The sequence below is a fragment of the Sorex fumeus genome, unplaced genomic scaffold (genome assembly GCF_029834395.1).
Source record: "Sorex fumeus unplaced genomic scaffold, SorFum_2.1 ptg000080l, whole genome shotgun sequence".
In the NCBI taxonomy this organism is placed as follows: Eukaryota; Metazoa; Chordata; class Mammalia; order Eulipotyphla; family Soricidae; genus Sorex; species Sorex fumeus.
Genome location: NW_026606137.1, coordinates 3,800,220 through 3,816,482, shown reverse-complemented (window position 1 = coordinate 3,816,482; position 16,263 = coordinate 3,800,220). Strand labels below are relative to the sequence as shown.

Genomic DNA, 16,263 nt, shown 5'->3' with positions numbered 1-16,263 from the left:
GAAAGGAAGGTGATAGTCTTAGAAACTAAGAGGTTTTGCCTAAGAGGACATGCCTAAAAGTCTTGGGGGACACAGCCTTGGTTGTTTCTGAAGCTGCAGTCAAATTGTTGTCTCTTAGGAATCATCACACTTTTGCCTAGACAGAGCAAAATCATTCAGTGCTTTTAGAATGTAAACTAGTATGCTATTTTGTTGATTAATGGAGCAGTTGTGTATCCAAATGAACAAGTCACCTTTTCTTAGTGCTCGTCTTTCCACTTCTCAGAGTTTGCAATCACTTTACTCATAAAAATGTATAGTTCATTGTAGCATCATTGATCACAGGAGAAAGAATGCATTCATTAATGGGAAAATGGCTAAATAAATGGGAGCCATTTAGTGGAATTTGCATTTACTATAAATGGCAAAAAGTGAGAACAACATCCCATGTTAATTTGCTCTAGCTAGTCTAAAGGCAGGGCTCAGAAATAGTACCACCTAGCTCCTTCCTCAGGAAATGACTTTATACAACTTGAGTGCTTATCATATCACTCCTGTTTTTAATCTATGTGAGGGTGTTAGTTTAGATCTATGTTATTTGGTATGATTTGGTGGTTTACTTTTTGGGATGGAGAATACCAACATATATATATATATATATATATATATATATATATATATATAACTCAAGAATATATACATACAAATTTGCTTTTTGGGGTCACACCCTGCTATGCACAGGGGTTATTCCTGGCTCATGCACTCAGAAATTACTCCTGGTGGTGCTCGGGGGACCATATGGGATGCTGGGAATCGAACCCGGGTCAGCTGCGTGCAAGGCAAACGCCCTACCCGCTGTGCTATCGCTCCAGCCCCACCAACATACTTTTACCACTGCATTTTTACTGTGCATTTTGACATAGCAAACATTTCATGGCAATGCACTAGTTTTTTTTATTATTATTGAATCACCATGAGATAGTTATAAGCTTTCATATTGAGTTTCAATCATAGAATGATCAAACACCCATCCCTCCACCAGTGCACATTGTCCATCACCAATGTCCCCAGTATGTACCCCCCTCTTCCAACTCTTCCCCTGTCTCCATGGCAGACAATTTTCCCCATACTCTCTCTCTACCTTTGGGCATTATGGTCTGCAATACAGATACTGAGAGGTTATCATGTTTGGTCTTTTGTCTACTTTTCAGCACACGTCTCCCATTCCAAATGATTCCTCCAAACATCATTGACTTAGTGATCCCTTCTTTATCGCAGCTGCCTTCTCCCCAGCTCATGAGACAGCTTCTAGCTATAGAGCAATATTTTTGGCCCTTGTGTGTCCAAGAATCTGACCTTGGGTGTCCGTCTCATATTATGTTATTTTATATTCCACAAATGAGTGCAGTCCTCCTATGTCTGTCCCTCACTTTCTGACTCATTTCACTTAGCATGATACTCTCCATGTTCATGCACTTATTTGCAAATTTTATGACTTTATCTCTCCTAACAGTTTCATAGTATTCCATTATGTAGATATACCAAAGTTTCTTTAACCGGTTGTCTGTTCTCGGGCACTCAGGGTTTCCAGATTCTGACGATTGTGAACAGTGCTGTAATGAACATATAGGTGTAGATAACATTTCTACTGTGCTTTTTTACACCCTCGGGATATATTCACAGAAGTGGTATTGCGGGGTCATATGGAAACTCAATTTCTAAGTTTTGAAGGAATGTCCATGAGCAATGTTCTAGTTTCAGGTAACAGGGAAACCCGGTTGCCATTAGAATGACAACTTAGGAATTGGGAAAAGTGTCTCTAATTAAAGATAAAGGTAAAGGTAAAGGCCCTCCCGTTGATTGTCGATTTGCTCGAGCGGGCCCAGTAACGTCTCCATTGGAGACTTTGTTGTTGCTGTGTCTGGCATATCGAATACTCTCGGTAGCTTGCCGGGCTCTCCGAGAGGGGTGGAGGAATCGAACTCGGGTCGGCCATGTTGGCCGCTTGTAAGGCGAACGCCCTACCGCTATGCTATCAAAAAATAAAGTTGTAGAAAAAAAAGGCATGAATTCTTTCTGTAGCAGCACCTTGCTTAGAAAATTCTAGAAAAAATGGGAAGTGAAACAAGTGATTAGGAGAAATTTTATTTTATACTTGTTTGTGTACAATGTTTCATAACTATAGTTATATGAATTGCTATATAAGAGAATTGCATTTAAAAAAATAGATTGGGAAATGTAAATGCCATTGGACAGTTTAGTTAGGGATTCTGGTCTGGAGAAGAAACTGAGGGTGTGAGAAATTAAGCTTCTGCAGGGCAGGGAAGAGGGATGAACAGAAAGCAAGCAGGAGGTTTTCAGTTTTGAGTCAAGGGCATCTGTGATGGATTCTTGCACTTTGTGTTACAGGGGGCCTCGGAGGAAAGCTGGTGCATGTGTTTGGAGTAGGATTTTCCCCAGGGAACATGTCCGCTACCATTTGTGGCGTTCCCTGCCAGATCCTGGCTAACGCGACAGTGTCAGCTTTCAGCTGCTTGGTTCTGCCCCTGGATGGTATGTAAAAACAATCATAGAGTTCATAAGCATCAGAATAATATTCTTTGGTTCAATGCACGTTTGCAATGAATGCTGGGCTGAGCCCCACTTTTTCCAGGCAACTGTGGGGAAAAAAACATCCTTACTCATAAGAAATGATATTTAGGGTCAGGGACTGAGTGTTGAAGTAACTTTGTCAGCATAACTTTGTCATAGGAATAGGTCGCTGCTGAAAGAATAAGGAAGAAGCATCACAATTCAATTTCTTTTGACGCTATCAAAAATGATTTTGGGGGCTGGAGCGATAGCACAGCGGGTAGGGCGTTTGCCTTGCACGCAGCCAACATGGCCGATACAGGTTCGATTCCCAGCATCCCATATGGTTCCCCGAGCACCGCCAGGAGTAATTCCTGAATGTATGAGCCAGCAGTAACCCCTGAGCATCACCGGGTGTGACCCAAAAAGCAAAAAAAAAAAAAAAAGATTTTGACTGCAGTCACAGGATGATGTACAAACTAGCGAGGCTTTGTTTTCTGCTTTTTGGGTTGCGTCTGTCAGTACTCAGGGGTCATACGTGGCTCAGTGCTGTGAGAGTGCTCCAGGAGGCACTCAGGGAGAGGACCATGGGGTGCTAGGCATTGAACATAGATTTCCTGCATGCAAAATATCTGCTTGGCCTGTTGAATTACCTGCCTAGCCTAAGAAAGTAGTTCTAAACATTCATTTCAATGACAATCTACACATCTTGTTGTGATCTGCGACAATGCTGTAGAGAATGGCTGCTTACTGAAGGAACATAGTGTTTATTTGGCCACGAAGCTGCAGATGGACTGTTTTGCATTCTTGAGTTATTAAGCACACATTATCCTCTTATTTGATAATATTCAGTTAGTTTCTTGACCCCAGTGACTCAATAAAGCATTGTGATCACTCACTATTCTAAACTCTTTTTAGAAGTGAAAAGTATTTTTTTTCCCAGAGGAAAGAGAGAGAGACAGAAAGAAAGATGGAAGAGTCAGAGAGAGGGAGGGAGAGAGAGATTTAATAGAGAAGGGAGAACATGGAGTTCTCTGAGGAGAAATGGCCCACTTAAAATTCTTAAGTCATTAAGTAGGTATTGATGTAGGAAGTTATGTTTTCCTGGGATGGAGAGGTTCAAAAAAAAGTGCAAAGCTTTGTATTCCCATGATGCACTTTATAACATTTTATAATTACCAATTAAACTTCAGGGGAAAAGGTACAAGGAAGAAATGACCATAATTATCAGAGAGCCAGCTTAGCTAGGCAATTACCTTGTTTGCAATAATCTCCTAGATCATGTACTCTTGCATACATTTTCTGTATAGTGCTTTAAAGATATATTCCTATTTTATGTGTGCTTCCTGAAGGTGGGAAACATATTTATAAGGTAATAAAAATCCCACTTTCCATTAGCTTGGACAGAAATTCATAAAGGACAATGCTATGGAATGGAGCTGGCACTTTATTTGGATTGTCTTGGAGGAGGGGGAGGAGGAGGAGGAGAAATAGGAGAAGAAGTGGAGGAGGAGGAGGAATACTGGAGTATCCGTGAGTACTAGACCTTGGGTCTCCTATTCCTAACAGGAAGTGCAATATACAGGAAGTGCAATAAACAGTAGAAGAGTTATACATTCCAATGTTTGTTTCACCCTCTACCTCCTGTATAAAATTCAGTGCTGGCATTGGGAATATACAATCTCTTTTTTTTCTTAAATTTTTATTAGTGAGACACCATGAGGTACAGTTGTAGACTTACAAATTTTATGCTTGCGTTTCAATTATACAATGATCAAATACCCATCCCTCCACCAGTGCCCATTTCCCACCACCACGGATCCCAGTATCCCTTCCATTCCCCACCTCCTTATCCCACCCTGCCTCTGTGGGAGGGCATTCCCTTTTGTTCTCTCTCTCCTTTTGGGTGCTGTGGTTTGCAAAAGAGGCATTGAGTGGCACTCATGTTCAGTCTATAGTCTAACTTTCAGCATGCATCTCCCATCCTGGGAGGATCCTCCCAACACCCTTTATTTGATGCTCCCTTCTCTATCTGAGTTGCCTTTCCCCCTAGCGTGTGTGGTTGGCCTCCAAGCCATGGAGTGAACCTCCTGGTACTTATCTCGGCCAATCTTGGGTATTAGTCTCCTATTTTGTTCCTTTATGTTCCCCAGATGAATGCAATCTTTCTATGTCTATCCCTTTCTTTCTGAGTCATTTCGCTTAACATGATACTTTCCATGTGGTACCACTTGTATGTAAAATTCATGACTTCATCTTTTCTAATAGCTAAGTAGTACTCCATTGTGTAAATGTACCAAAGTTTCTTTAACCAGTCATCTGTTCTCGGGCACTCAGGTTTTTTCCACATTCTGGCTATTGTAAAGACAATCTCTTTTTTCTCTCATTTTGACAATGGTAATTTTAATCCTTCTCTCCCCACTTCATTGGGCGTAGTTTTATACCTGAATTGTTTTGGTTAATAATGGATTCTGATGGACATAACTCCAACATTACACCCATCACCTGTGTATGCGTGTATCTGCTCTAAGAATCTAAGCACCCTGGAAATAGCCATCGTTGGCAGGGCTGTGGTGAGAAAGGAACATTTACCCACTGTTGGTGGGAATGTTGTCTGGTTAATTCTCCATGGGAAGCAATCTGGACCTTTCTCCAAAAGATAGGAATAGAACTCCCAACTATACCACTTTTTGGAATCGATTTCCCCAAACACAAAAATATTATTTTGAAAGGATATAGGCCTCCCTATGGTCATCACTGTACTCAGCCAACATATGGCCAATTGCCCAATTACAGACAAACAGATCAAGAAATTATGGTGTATAGAGACAATGGAATACTGTGTTGCTCTCAGAAAGAACAAAATTATGCAAGTTTCAGCAACACGAATAGAAGTGGAGGATCATGCTGGGTGAAATTGGTCAGAAGGAAGGCGATGTTTCTCTCTTCAGGGAGAATGATCTTTCTGATATGTGGGACTTAAAGATACACAATGAGGAAGCAACACAGCTGCAGAGTCAGCTTAATGGAGAACTGAGCCACGTGACTGAGTTGGGAGCGGGGCTGAGGGATGTGTGTGTGTGTGTGTGTGTGTGTATGGTGTGCGGGTGTGCAGTATACACAAACAATATAAAGGTAAAGGCCCTCCCGTTGATCGTCGATTTGCTCGAGCGGGCCCAGTAACGTCTCCATTGGAGACTTTGTTGTTACTGTGTCTGGCATATTGAATACTCTCGGTAGCTTGCCGGGCTCAACAATATAGAAGAAAAAATAAATGAAATAACTGGGAAACAAGATATGAAAACCCAAGACTACACGTATATGTTTCTACTATTAAAAATACTGCTACATTTTGTCAACACTTTCACACACACGTAAATGCTTGATATGACTACCGTGTCTTTTAATACAATTAAAAGTATAATTTCAGTCTAATTTCCATGAGAATTTCAAAATGAAAATCAGTGAAGGTTAAAGATCAGGTAAATTGGGCTGGAGAGATAGCACAGCGGGTGGGGCGTTTGCCTTGCACGCGGCCAACCCGGGTTCGATTCCCGGCATCCCATGTGGTCCCCTGAGCACTGCCAGGAGTAACTCCTGAGTGCAGAGCCAGGAGTAACCCCTGTGGATCGTCAGGTGTGATCCAAAAAGCAAAAAATAATAATAATAAAAATAATTAAAAAAATTTTTAAAAAATCAGGTAAATTGTTATACTGAGAGTTTCACAATGCATAAAGGAGAAATTGTAGGAATATTTTACAATTTTTTGTTTGCTTTTTTGGCCACACCCGGCTGTGCTGAGGGCTTACTCCTGGTTCTGTGCTCAGGGATCACTCGTGGAGAGCTCGGGGAACCACATGGGGTGTTGAGGATCTAACCAAAGTTGACTGCATGCAATGCAAGTATCCTACCCACTGTGCTATCATTCCGACTCCCATATTTCACAAAATTTCATTAAGATGTAGGAAAGGACTCATATTTAAGAGAAACCACGAGCTGAGAATTGTAATTTTTATTATTGCCACTTGGGCTGGAGCGATAGCACAGTGGGTAAGGCGTTTGCCTTGCACGTGGCCAACATGACCCGCCTGTGGTTCGATTCCTCCGCCCCTCTCGGAGAGCCCGGCAAGCTACCGAGAATATCTCGCCTGCATGGCAAAGTCTGGAAAGCTCCCTGTGGCATATTCGCTATGCCAAAAACAGTAACAACAAGTCTCACAATTTGTTGTGCGACGTTACTGGTGCCTGCTCGAGCAAACTGATGAACAACGGGAAGACAGTGTGCTACAGTGTGCAGTGTGCTATTATTGCCACTAGGTGTCACCAAACACTCATTGATTTTTTTTTTTTTTTTTTGCATGAGCCTTTCGTTTACTCTAGGCATATGGATTATTTGACTTTTTCATAATAGAGTGTATCAAAATACTTTTAATTACAGTGTATAGATATGGAGAGGAACTTATGATATCTAATTGCACTGGTTATTTTTTTTTATAGATTCAGTATGAGATTTAAGGATTCTATCAAAATCTGGAACTGGCAATCAATTTTGAGTATATGATTGTGTATTTCTCTGGATTTGCTCCCTCCATTCATTCCCCCCGTCCCAACACACACACACACACAGACACACACACACAGACACACGTATGAATGTCTATCTATAATGAACATCGTATGGTTGAATGGAGTGCGTCTTACAAATGCTTGGGGATCAAAAAATTTTAAATTAAAATGGGAAGTTTGCTAAAATTGAGAACTTACTAATAGTAGTTCCCACTCTCACATAGGATTTCATATAACTAATTTAATGAATCGTTGAAAATTATATTAAGAGAATAATTTCTTAACAGCAACCCTTCCCAGTGCTTCGGAGTTACCATTCTTAGATAAATTTACTTTTTTCGCTAAATTTAGATGCCACTGCACTCCTTCAAAAAGAATTCTGTTTTCTATGTCAGGCATTAAGCTCAGGCAGGATGTAACCCAGGCTGTGCTGAACCACGTCTCCTCTGTCCTTTTCAATCTGTCAATGGGCAGTCCTTTGGACAAGTCAAACAATCCCATTCCTTCTCACATCGTGGTTTTTATGATATTATAACTAAGAACTGTTGAGAATATAATTTGATTGTTGTTGCCACCAGAGCAGGAATAGCATTTGTTAAAAATGTCAATTTGGGGCGGGGGGAGCTACTGATTTCTGTCCAACAAGTAACAGTTTGGACATTTTTATTCTAGCCCTCAGATTTTTTTTTTTTTTTTTTTTATTAGTGAAACAACATGAGGTACAGTTGTAGATTTACAAATTTTGTGCTTGGATCTCGGTCATACCACGATCAAATACCCATCCCTCCACCAGTGCCCATTTTCCACCACCAGGATAATATCCCTCCCCCCCATCCTCCCATCCCCCCATCCCCCCCTGCCACTGTGGCAGGGCATTCCCCCCTGTTCTCTCTCTCCTCCTGTAGCCCTCAGATTTTTTACATTCACAACCTCAAGTCCTCAATGATATCTAATTGAACTGGTTATTTTTTTATAGATTCAGTATGAGATTTAAGGATTCTATCAAAATCTGGAACTGGCCATCAAGTTTGAGTATATGATTGTAGTTTTTCAAATGTAGTTTTTCAGGTAGACCCCATTTAGAACCCATTGGATAGCCTTGTGAGGTGCCCGTCTGTCAGTTGATCTCAGGCTTTAAAAATGACTACTCTGCCTTGCTGGTCTTTTTTGGTTGCCTGCTCTTATACCATGGAGTGTGTATATCTCTGTGTATGTGTGTGTGTATGTCTGTGTGTGTGTGTGTGTGTGTGTGAGAGAGAGAGAGAGAGAGAGAGAGAGAGAGAGAGAGAGAGAGAGAGACAGAGACAGAGACAGAGACCAGAGACAGAGACGGAGTTATATGCAGCTACATGTTTTACTCACACACACACACACACACACACATATATTTATTTATTTTCCTTTTTACTTCTGTGGTTTACTGCCTTACTCTTTTCATTCAGTCTTTTGCTTATTTCTGTTAAGATTCTCTTATTTTTCAAGGTCCCTTTCAAACGCTGGTTTTGCTTTGGGTTTTGTTTCTTAGGTTGACTTTGTACAAAAGCAAGAGTGATGGTTCCCATTCCAGAGTACAAGCGAGGTTAGAGAAACTCCCAACCTTCCTAACTATTATTTCGCTTGTTCTAAAGTCTCAGTGCTTAAGGTGTTTTCTCTTTGTCAGTGAGGGAGTCAGTTAAGTCAGCTCTACAAAAGTTCTTTTGCGACATTTGGTGTCATTTATCGTTACCACTTCCTAGGTTTGGATTTCTCCCAAAGAAGCATTTTATTTTGTTCATAGGATGGGTGGCTAAAACATCTTTTTAGGTGAAACAAACACTCTATGTTTATAAAATCAGTAAGAAAGTTGATCTTCAGATTTCTTGCATTTATACCTTAATTATATACCACATGACATTTTTCGTGAACTTTTGCATGCAGCCCTGAAAGCCAAAATGCTTAAGGACATGCAGGTTTTTTTTTTTTTTTTGTGGCAGAATCTTGAATCAAACCCGTGGATTCTGATTCCCAGCCCTGGGTACTTTTCATAATCCATTTGTCAATTTGTATTCACCCAATTGCTCATAGCAGGTTCATTATTTCATAGGTGTTGGGCCTGTTTTTATTTGCCTTAGGGCTGACTAACTAGAAAATTCTCCTGTTTTGTCTATCTGTATCACAGTTCTGTTATCAGACACCTTAATTGCCACAATTCATCTGAACACTTTACAGACTACCATGCCGTGGAGCATTTTGGAATGTAACGAAAACAGTAATATTTGTTTGTGATCTAAAAACACTAACCACGGGATGTAGGTAGGGCCACTTAGAGTTCAGTCTACAGTTCTCGATGCCTTTTGCTACAGAGCAGCTAACAGAAGGCCAGAGAAATTGTTCTTTCTCCTTCCTTATTTTATTGAAATTTTCAAACCGCCACTCCAAAGGCATCTCCTGTGCAGGTTTGATCCTCTTCCTGTTAAAGGTTATTTTCCATCCACTTTGTTGATGGTCTTGTATATTGTACTTCATGGCCCAGAAAGAAATGAAATGGCCTATGGGTCAAAGAGCTTCACATAATTGCTTTTCTTCTTTAAGAAATGCTAAGAGTTACAATTGCATGATAAAGGGAATTTATGCTAATTAAGAAATTTCATAAAAAAAGGTTAAAAATGGGGGGCTGGAGAGATAGTACAGAGGGCAGGGCACTGTCCTTCTACCTGGCTGACCCAGGTTCACTCTCCAGGACCACATCCGGTCCCCTGAGCCATGCCAGGATATATCCCTGAGCTCGGAGCCAGGAATAAGCCCTGAGCACTGCTGAACGTGGCCCCCAAAACAACAACCACAAAAAAAAAAACCAGAATGACAGTTATAAATATGGAGCTGTATTTGCTAGCCATCCAAGTTCTGTGGGATTAGTATTCAGAACAGATAAAGAGCACAAATCAATAAGAAAAAGTCAGACACTCCAATAGAAAAGAGAGCAAGAAGCAGAAGCAATTTAATTGAAGAGGAAAATTGAGATATTAGTGAACATATAAAAATGATTGCACCTGCGGCTGGAGCGATAGCACAGCAGGTAGGGCGTTTGCCTTGCATGCGGCCAACCCGGGTTCGATTCCCAGCATTCCATATGGTCCCGTGAGCACCAGCAGGAGTAATTTCTGAGTGCATAAGCCAGGAGTAACCCCTGAGCATCGCTGGATGTGACCCAAAAAGCAGAAAAAAAAATGGTTGTACCTAATAAAGGATGAATATGCAGATTAGTACCAGGAATTTTACTCCATGGCTTGGAGGCCAACCACACATGCTAGGGGAAAAGGGAGCTCAGATAGAGAAGGGAGCACCAAATAAAGGGTGTTGGGAGGATCCTCCCAGGATGGGAGAAGCATGCTGAAAGTAGACTCTAGACCGAACACGACTGCCACTCAATGCCTCTTTTGCAAACCACAGCACCCAAAAGGAGAGAGAGAACAAAAGGGAATGCCCTGCCACAGAGGCAAGGTGGGATGGGGGGATGGGGGGTGGGAGGGATACTGGGATCCGTGGTGGTGGGAAATGGGCACTGGTGGAGGGATGGGTATTCGATCATTGTATAATTGAAACCCAAGCACAAAAATGTGTAAGTCTACAACTGTACCTCATGATGTCTCACTATTAAAAATAAAATTAAAAAAAAATCAGCCAAATAAATAAGCTGCTGAAACATCACCATAAATCAACTTTTCTATCAAAAAAAAAAACACGCAGATTAAGGCTAAGTGAAATTTCATAGTATATGCATTGTTCTGGCCCAAATTAAGAATTTGATAAAATCAAGTGTTGTCAAGTTTGTGGAGTAACAGGGATTCATAAATACAGCAGATGGGAAAGTGAAATGCCATAGTCAGTATGAAATCGAGACGGTGCTATGCAGTAAATTGGAAAAGGCAATTTTCTTTAAGGCACATTCCCTAGAACAGTGGTTTTCAACGGTGTGGATCAGCGCCACTCTGCAGGTGTAAAAAAGATAGAAAACTGCTTACCCAGAGAAAATTCTGTGCATGTTTATAGTAGCAAGGAACTGGAAAATACCCAACATCCATGGAAAAGAGGACAGATACATCCTTTATGCTTAGTTCACGTAACGTAATATTGAGCAGCAGTAAAAATGTGGAAATAGCTACTATATGCAGAGAAGATTCACCTGAGAACAGAAAAACTAATTAAAAAAAAACCACAGGTCCAAGGAGGACATGATGTCCCGTGAGAAATTTTCACACGGGTCCGTTTCAACAATCTTTTATTTAGGAATACAAACCCATGTGGAAAAACCAATGAAAAACGAAGCGTGTAGTTCTTTCAGAGAATGAGGAGCTAGGGGTGGCCGTGGTGATGGGGCATGTGGATTTGTGCAGAATGGGATTGCTTTTAGACTGTCTCTTGGCTGGTAGATTCCCAATCTATTTCTTCCATTTCAATGATATAGATTTTGCCATCATGTTATTTGCCTGGCTGGAGTGATAGCACAGCGGGTAGGGCGTTTGCCTTGCATGCAGCCAACCCGGGTTCGATTCCTCTGTCCCTCTCTGAGAGCTTGGAAAGCTACTGAGAGTATCTCATCCACACGGCAGAGCCTGGAAAACTCCCCCTGGTGTATTTGATATGCCACAAACAGTAACAACAAGTCTCACGATGGAGACGTTACCGGTGCCCGCTGGAGCAAATCGATGAACAACGGGAGGACAGTGCTACAGTCATTTGCCTGCATTCCACATACATGGTTCTATGACCCTTTCTTTTCTGGGAGAGTGAAGGGTAGCTTCCTTTTCTTCTTGGTTAAGGGGTAATGATGAATGGCACTTATGTAACCCTATGGGAACTTTAGGTCGCTCCTATGTTGTTATATAACCTCATGGGCACTTTCCCTGCAGTTTCCTTGGCTTTCCTGTGTGACCTGAAGCTGGGGGAGGAAGACTGTGAAAATCCCTCCCCAACCTTTGTGCAATGTGATTTAACCGTCGCCTTGGGGACCAGCACGCTGTCAGAATCTTGGTCCTACCTCTACGTCTGTGAAGGAAGTTCCCAGCGCTTCTTTGCTACAGCTCGCTGGACAGAGTCGGTCTCGCCGATGTTCTCAGGACTCTTCATCAGGTAATTCTGTCTTCTCTCACCCCAGCCTCCACACAAATGCAGGAGCAGGAGACTTAGGCAGCCATCAGGAACTGTGGGCTCTGCCTGGGGCCCCGGGGCCCCCAGAGCATTCACTGAAGGGACCATTCCATTGTGGATTCCAGCCAGGCTGCATATCAAAGCATCTCCTGTCTTTTCAAGTGTTCAAGAGAACATCTGAAAAATCTGCCCAGTAAACAGCTCACTTTGTTCTTGCTTAGATTTTAATATTTATCTTCCGATCCAAAGCAACATCTGGTGAATGCCAATGGGGAGAAAGATTAGACATTATGAAAAACAGAAGGCTCTTTTCCCCTTTCCTTTTTCTTTTCTTTCCAAACAGATTCACAAGTATGAAAAAAAGTCACAGAGAAATCCAGCAGATTGTACAATGTTTATTCAAAAGAAGGAGTGTGGTGGAGGCGGGGTGGGACGGGATGGCACTGCGGAATTACTGTAGATCTAGGATTTGGAAGCCACAAGCTTATGTGGGATTTTTTTTTTTTTTTGGCTTAAAAAGCAAACAAATAGCACAACCTCCCAGGTAAAAATCTCCTTTCGAATAAAACAAGCAAGCAAACAAATAAAAACAAAACAAACAAAGAAAGCTTTGGGAGCATGTCCTTAACTCTTCTGGGCCTTAATTTCCACATTTAGTTCTTGTCCGCTGCCGTGTGATGTTGTAGCGTGGTGCCGCATTTTTTATTGCTTATCTCGATAGAGTGGTTGCATCTGATTATTTAATGAAGGCCTATTTTCCCATTAAAAATAAACTCAACAAGACTAATTACCCAGAATGAAAGAGATAAGCAGCTTTCTTCGTGTCAGCCTGCCTGTTTGATGTCTTGAGACACTGCGTTTTAGGATGCCTTTGCCACCAGGGGTTTGCCTAGGGCTTCTGGAGGAAGGGTAGCATCCTCAGCTAGCTGTCTTGCCGAAGGGCACGGCAACTCTTGTAGCGGGGCACAGAGGAAATGGGCTTCTGCAGGTTCTCCTTAGGTAAATATCAAGTGGGACTGAACAGACATCCAAGAAGTTGGACTGGACACCCAGAAGTCCATGTTCGCTGTTCCTGGCTCCACAGAAAGGCAGGCTTTGAGCTTCATTTCCAGAATGACTTTTTAGATCACGATCACGATCATCCTGTTGTTCGTCAATTGCCTCGAGCAGGCACCAGTAACATCTCCTTCATCCTAGCCCTGAGATTTTAAAAAGTGCCATATTCAAGGCTCTTTCAAGGTTAGGAGAATGAGACCCATCATTGTTACTGGTATTTGGCATATTGGGTACGCCACGGGGAGTTTGCCAGACTCTGCCGTGTGGGCAGGTTACATTCGGTAGCCTGCCAGGTTGTCCAAAGTAAGAATGAGATAATAAGATGTCTTCCGGGAGCTGGGTTTTATAGTCTCTGGGTCTCAGCCGTTGATGGGATTACACGGCCGAGACCCACAGACTATAAATTACCCCTGATTACACCAGGAGGCCAGTTGGTGGGTGTGACCCCTGCCTACTGGAAGATGGAGGATCTGGGTGGAGGATGCTCAGCCCTGATCTGAGCAGGCTTGGAGATCTCAGCCCCAGGACCCGCATGCCTTTGTTCTTCTGCGGGTACCTTCATGTGTGTGGAGAGTGGTCTCAGCATGGTTGTGGCTGGTTCTGGAGGTCTTCGGCTGCCAGCTGACTTCGGCTGACCTTTTAGAAACCCAAGGAATTTGCTTCTTAGAAGAAAGCGGGGGGCGGAGGGGGACTACCAAGCCTCTTACTATCTATGGATAGAGTGTGGAAAAGTGTTCTGAACTGCCTGGACACCACAGTTAGCAGAAGTAGAGGTGATCTTGAAGAAGGAATTGATGGGACAGTGTTCTGGGACTGGAAAAGAACCAATTAGGGAGCTGGAGCAATAGCATAGTGGGTAGGGTGTTTGCCTTGCATGAGGCCGACCTGGGTTCGACCCCCAGCATCTCATATGGTCCCCTGGGCACCGCCAGGAGTAATTCCCGAGTGCATGAGCCAGGAGTAACCCCTGTGCAATGCTGGGTGTGACACTCCCCCCCCAGAAAAAAAAAACACTTCAGTACTTTTGCAAACTATGAGACCACACACACAACAGGCATGGTGATTTCTTGAGAAGGAGTTAAAATGAGCAATCTATGATTTCAACTAAGTTTTACTTACTGTTGGTTGTGTGAGAGAGCCAAAGCCAACAAGAGGAGTCAGTCCTGTCTTTGAAGACAGTTGGCATTGTTCGTTAAGAAACTTGTAATTCTCGGGGCTGAAGTGATAGTACAGCGGGTAAGGTGTTTGCCTTGCATGCGGCTGACCCGGGTTCAAGTCCCAGCATTCCATCTGGTCCCCTGAGCACCGCTAGGAATAATTCCTGAGTGTAAAACCAGGAGTAACCCCTGTTCATCCCCAGGTGTGACCCCCCGAAAACAAAGAGGAAAAAAAACACTTTTTATTCTCTTAATTATTTTTTTCTTATTGAGTCACACTTAGTAAGGCTCACGGCCTACTCCTGGCTTTGCACTCAGGAATTACTCCTGATGGTGCTCGGGGGACTGTATGGTATGCTGGGGATCGAACCCGGGTCGGCCGTGTGCCCTCCCCGCTGTACTATTGCTCTGGCCCTCTCCATACTCTTTGACCCAGTAATTTCATCTCCTGGATTTTAGTTTAGAAGCTTGTCGGAAGTATGCACCATTTTTTAAAAAGAAGAGTGTTCTTTGAAGTTTTGAGTATGAAACAAGAAAAATTTGGTTTAGCAAAAATTAAGATTTTTTAGTAATATTATACATTCAAATGACAATGAACATTTTTTTAAACAATGATGATTTAAAGATAGAATATTTAACCAAAAAGGAGGATGTTTACACTAAAGTGGGAAGTGAATGTGTAGGCATAAAACAATCAGTTTAGCTACAGTGTTGTATATAATGTACACATACATATTCTGTGATTAGTAAAGCAGAATCAGATTATGTGTTCAAGAACATCAATAGTTCTATTTGTAGGTGGTTGGAGTACTGATAATACTGTATCTTACAGTTATATTTTTTTCTGATAAGCATATGATAACAAGAAAACATAGATTAAACTAGGGCCGTTAATCAGATCTTGTGCCTAATGATTTACCTTGGTTCTTTCAATACTGTATCGCTGTCATCCCATTGTTCATCGATTTACTCAAGCAGGCGCCAGTAACGTCTCCATTCGTCCCAGCCCTGACCTCTCCTTACTTGTCTTTCCCAACAAGGCTCTTTCAGGCTCAGGGGAATGAAACCTGTTATTGTTACTGTTTTTGGCATATCGAATATGCCACAGGGAGCTTGCGGGGCTGCTGTGTGGGCAGGATACTCTCAGTAGCTTGTCGGACATATATATATTTATATACATTTATATTTATATAAATATAAATTTATATTTATATAAATATTTATTTATATTTATATATTTATATTCATATAAATATATACTTATATTCATATAAAATATATATTTATATTTATATAAATATATATATTTCTCTTTCAATACTAGCTACTAAAAATATCATGAACCTAGAGACCACTGTCTTTGCCATGAACCAATTTTGGTTAAATGCTTTATTCCCCTCTCCGCCTCCCGCCTGCCCCCTGTCAACCACTTCTTTATGGATTTGGTGTTCATTTGGCGAGGTAGATATGCACATCTGTGGTAAAAACATGCTCAGTGTTTCTATCTATCCATTTATCCATCTTGCCATATCCTATTAATCCACTCACCCATTTACCCATCCATCCTTCCAATTTTTACGGAGTGTCTGTCCTTTGGGGATTGGGGTTTGGTAATGCCCTGCAGAGTTGAGAGCTACTCCTGCTTCTGTGCTCAGAAGTTCCTCCCAGTGGTGCTCAGGGGACCATGCAGTGACAGGGATCAAACCCAGGCCTCTTGTGTACAATACATTTGCTCATCCTATTGAGCTCTCTCTCTGACCCCAAGTGCCTATCGGATTCTAGGTCCTGGTGAACTCCAGGTGACTTT

General features: G+C 42.0%; 1 protein-coding gene across 1 annotated transcript in view; it reads left to right on the top strand.

Annotated features, from left to right (window-relative positions):
- PKHD1 (PKHD1 ciliary IPT domain containing fibrocystin/polyductin) overlaps nucleotides 1-16,263 on the top strand; it is a 579,380-nt gene that overhangs the window by 92,743 nt on the left and 470,374 nt on the right. Inside the window, exons 32-33 of the mRNA XM_056130637.1 lie at nucleotides 2,389-2,532; nucleotides 12,006-12,225. Coding sequence (XP_055986612.1) covers nucleotides 2,389-2,532; nucleotides 12,006-12,225 — 364 coding nt within the window. The remainder of the gene's footprint in view (nucleotides 1-2,388; nucleotides 2,533-12,005; nucleotides 12,226-16,263) is intronic.